This window comes from Opisthorchis viverrini (genome assembly GCF_000715545.1).
Source record: "Opisthorchis viverrini unplaced genomic scaffold opera_v5_72, whole genome shotgun sequence".
Lineage (NCBI taxonomy): Eukaryota > Metazoa > Platyhelminthes > Trematoda > Opisthorchiida > Opisthorchiidae > Opisthorchis > Opisthorchis viverrini.
In genome coordinates, this window is record NW_008751728.1 from 1,249,133 (window position 1) to 1,253,952 (window position 4,820).

General features: G+C 44.6%; 1 protein-coding gene across 1 annotated transcript in view; it reads right to left on the reverse strand.

Moving 5' to 3' along the window:
- T265_04396 (hypothetical protein) overlaps positions 1-4,820 on the reverse strand; it is a gene marked incomplete at both ends in the record, with an annotated part of 51,950 nt that overhangs the window by 20,936 nt on the left and 26,194 nt on the right. Inside the window, one exon of the mRNA XM_009169135.1 lies at positions 3,728-4,001. Coding sequence (XP_009167399.1) covers positions 3,728-4,001 — 274 coding nt within the window. The remainder of the gene's footprint in view (positions 1-3,727; positions 4,002-4,820) is intronic.

A 4,820-nucleotide genomic window follows, 5' to 3' on the forward strand; every position in this document is an offset into this window, starting at 1 on the left:
CCACACAGTCACTCCGCGTCCATCCGAGACTATGCTGACGTCTATTACAGGTGCTCGGCGATCTCGAACAGCGATTAGGTCAGGTTTGATGAAGGACGTCGAATTAGGTGCTCTCAACTCTTCGAAGACGGTGTATCCCAGTCGACGGAGACATTTTGCGAGTTCCCTTACAACCCGATTATGTCGAACACACCTGGCGTCATGTGTGATCCAGCAGGACTGGATGGGATGAGTACATGACTCCTGTGAGTAAAGCAGCTACGCTGTGCATGATGAGTTTGTGGCCACTGGTTTTGAGCTCTTTGGAACTCACTGACCAGTTGCCGTTCGGGGGGTTGAAATACAACTGGGACGGTGACCGACCCTTGCGAGATATGTTGCCTTGGGTTCGCTGACCGTGTGCACGGTGTACACGTTTTGTGTTTTTGGACCAGATCTGCAGCGTTTTCAGTTGTCCGTATTCAGCTGAACCGTGTGAAACTGCAACCTATGAAAGTAACTCAAACAGGGTTTCCAACTCTTGTCCCTACCCTGTTGATGATGTGTGCGAACAACCGCGTCTAATGTAACCATGATTTCTACGACATGCAGACCCTCAGATAAGTTTCCTACTGTATAAATCTCGTTTTCTCTGGAATGACACGTATAATAGGAGACGAATAGGCAATAAGTTTTCACACAATTTCTTCCACCACCAACGTAAGTTCAACCTCATAATCACATCACAGTGGTGCACTCTGTCGGTTTCAGCCCAGCATGCTCCGTTGCACTTGCAACGGAACCTACATTTCTAATAGCATGCGCAGTTCCAAATGTATGCAATTTTGAAGGAACCACTTCCTCCAGAGGTACTGCTTGAGATGTGCGGCGCATACTATTGATGAGGCATGCAAGTAGTATGTTGTTTTCTCGTAACTCCGCTTCACGTCCAACGGAAAGTGGAATTTACTACCAAATTTGTGCAACTGCTTTGCGATTGCGTGATATTCAATGAATATCCAGGAAAGTTCAGGAAGGCTCATTCAAGAAGAAGACGGAAATAATTTTTTTAGAAACAAGGTGCATATGAGAGGTTAACTTTTCTTTGTAACTGTTTAGTTGGTGTTTTCTGAATAACGTCTACGCAGCGAAGGGCTTTCATCCATTCACGGGAAGTATTATATGATACACACGTAATGTTTTTTATGCGACAATACTGAACTGGAGTTTTGTCATAGTTTGCACGAGTGACGTACGTTATTTTTTGAGTTACCAAAATTTCGAGTTAGTGGCATCTATCAGCGGGCCACAATTTGGATCGCGATTGATGGAGACTTAGTTCCTAAACTTCAGTATCTCTATTTTTAGGAACCAGTGCGTCCGAGAAGAAATAACATCCAAAAACCAGTCTGACTCTTAGTTCCCGACCAGTTTTGTGTGTTTTTACTACTTTCAAAACTGCGACGCGGGAAAACCTCCATTCTTATTTCTCGTCAGGCGAAAAACCTTTCCGTGGTTGGATGAAAACTGTGGCTTGAGAATTCCTGTGCAGTTTTGCTCTAGAATACTGCTAAAAATATCGGAAAGCCTGCCACATAAATTATGAATGGGCCGGGGAAATTGAACTAATTCTGAGCGGTTATCATAATTTATGGTCTCCACTGCCACGAGAGTTGGAAAGTACTCATTCTGTTGGTGTGCAGCTCTCACTACCGACTTTTACGATAAGAGCTGATTGAATTCTGTTCAACTATTCTGTACGGGATTGCGTGACCAAAATGAGAGTATAACTAGATAGAAATTATGAGATTGTGCTTTTGTTGATTTCAGTCAACAAAATTTCGATCGATGTACTTTTATTTCAGAACAGTGGGAAATTCTTTTATGGGGGTGAAAAAAGCGTCAAAAACCAACGGCCATTCATGATTCATTCTGTTGTCCGGAGAATTTTTGTCTTCATTGTTGATCAGATAGCTGGAAAATTACGTTAGAAAAGTAATGTGACGCATTCAGATTTTCTGCGCTGTCGTATCTACTTTTTCAGTCAAGTCCAACGTCAGTCTTTGAACCCAGTATCTCGAGTTAACGCCTGAAGCATCAGGTGCAGAAATTGTTGCATCCAGTACATTTACACGTCTTTATAGTTGCCCAACAGCAAGTTGTTTTCGCGAGATCTTTCCAGTCTGGCGATTCGTCTGAGCGAGTGTTGGGGCTTGGCCAAACGGTCGAGAGCGGGGCCACACTGTTTGTTGCACTTTCACAACAAACCTGAATGTAGAATGTGTTTACTTAACACTAGGCTTTTGCAGATTCATTGTGACTTCCAGCAACACTCAGCTCAAATTTCGCCCCTTCCGAAGCCTCCGTCAGTCACGTGATTCTAAATCGAACAGTCAGCTGATTCAATAGGCTCCTGGGAACAGTTCGAAACAGACGCCGTAGAATTAGCCGGTTAAAAGTTTGTGCAAACTTTAAGGAGAGCCTGAAATAACTAAGTGAGCCTTCATCAAATGTTTTGCTCCAGACCCTAGCACTAGTTCGGCTCAAGCGTGACGCACACACCTTGTGCCTTCATTAAAGTGTGACCCTATTTCTTCGAGAAAGAATGCACAGGTTATAAGGCGCGGTTGGTATGTACAGCGACTTTCCACTTATTATCTGATCGGAATGTTTTGGGAAGCAAAACCCTTTAAAAAATGACGCGAGCAAGGTTTCTTCTGTCAGCTAAACTTGCACAGGGACTTTCTCAGTGGGTATGGACGATTCACAATCTTGGTGTTCCTAACTTCAAAGGTGAATTCGATTCTTTCGATCCATCAGTGCCGTAAACTAAATTTACACAATAGGGTATGCCACAGAAGTTTGTGAACATATTCCGGTCCCTATATTCACATACTTCTGAGCGTGTGAGGGGCGAGATTAGAGCGCGAATTTACTGACCGGAAGGTTTGTGGTTCGAACCCGACCCGAGCCTCTCGAGTTCCCTTGTCCAGGCTTGAGCAACCTGGCAGTATCCCGGCTCTCGTGCTTCTTTCGGGTGGTATGGCAACTAGACACCGGACGGGTGTTACAGCTGAACGATTGATTGATTGATTGTGTGTGTGTGCGGCGAGCTCTCAAAAAGCTTCTCTACAAAAAGTGGGGTCGGACAAGGATGTCCACTCTCTCCATTCCTGTTCAAATTCGTCATCATTGAATTACTGAGACTAATGCAGGAAGATATTCAAAACTGCGGTGTTAAAAATGTTGTTTCTGGGAACTCGGTTGATCTGAGGCGAAATCGTTCATAGTTTTGAAGTTGAAAGTGAAGCGCAAACCATGCTCAATAGACTGACCACCATCTTTCGGCATGCAGCTTGCAAATGGAAAGTTTAAAGCCATGCTTCAGAACCTACTGTCTCTGAACATAGCCCTTACAATCCACGGAGAATGACAGAGGGTCGTGGATTTGTGTTGGCCCCGATGTAGGCGTGTCTGACGAACATCAAAGACCCGAATCGCGTTCGTGAAGTTGCCTCATCTGTGGCTTCACAAAAGCATATCGGTGTTCGCGTGTGCCAGGCTACTGTAAGCGCTGTTACTGAAGGGTTACGAAACATAAGCTCTGCGGACAGATAACATGAGGCGTCTTGGGGTTTTTGACTTAAAATAATATTGCTTGAGCTCACATACGTCCTGTGGCATCAAAACCATTTGACTCAGTACAAATCAATCACGTCTCATCCAGTTTCTGGAGACGGAAGCTTACCGAACTTGCTTGGCTTCCAGTGTAGTGTCGTGTCCAACAGCTATCACACCATACGGTTTTGCTTTCCTCTTGTGATTCCGTATCAAACAGTTCATCGAGCTGTTCTTCAGAAAGTTCACCCATCGACCCACGAATCTTGCTGTAAATAGGATCAATGATATCGCTCGATGAAACTAGGCTGGTTGCGTCCTCCTCTGATGGTAGGTCCGACGCTTCAGGGAACGGAAGTTTACAGGCGTCGGGTACGGTTGTGGGCGCACGACCATCATAGAACCTGTTCAGATTCCAGGAAAAAAAGGAATAACGGTGCGTCATTATCAATTAGTAGCGTAAGCTATCGAATTTTTCAAAAGAACCACCGCTTTTCTACACCTTCGATATATAAATACAATAACATGCTACGGGTTCGCCACTTTTAGCCAATATCTTTGTAAAACTAAACTTTCCTTCCTTACTGCTGCCGTTTCCTCGACGCCAAGCAAATGAAATCCTTGCAGTTATTGGCCCCACACCAACTTGGGATCACTCAGTGGTAAGCTCACTTGCTGACCGAAAGGTCCATGGTTGGTTGAAACCTCACATCCGGCATCTCGATTGCTCCTGTCTAGACTTGAGCGACTTGGCAGTATCTCAGCCCTTGTGCTTCCTCGATCAACTCTACTGTAAACACCCGTCAATCCGATGAACAGCAGGACAACGGTCGGCGAAATTCATTCATTTTCTTCATGTTTTTGTCGACAGGAAAACCGACATTGGAGAAAAGGAGAAATCTGTTTTAAAAATCCACATAGACCGGTCAGTATACAAGGTTCACCAGTTTCGTGTGCATTTCATAAGGAAGAAACTTCATTCGCTCTCCAGGAGATGGTGTTAAGAGTTATCATCATCATCCTCATCGGCAGCATGACATCAGTGTTCAACACCGATGCTTCACTGCCGTACAACCATGATTTATTTGAAAGCCTCATTGTAAAGAAAATAATAAAGGTGGACGGGGAAGGGACTTAGTGCTAGCTTACCACAATCATCCCGAGGTGCCTACACCTCCAGACATTCACTCAGGCAATCTGGATAGAAACTGACAACAAGAACG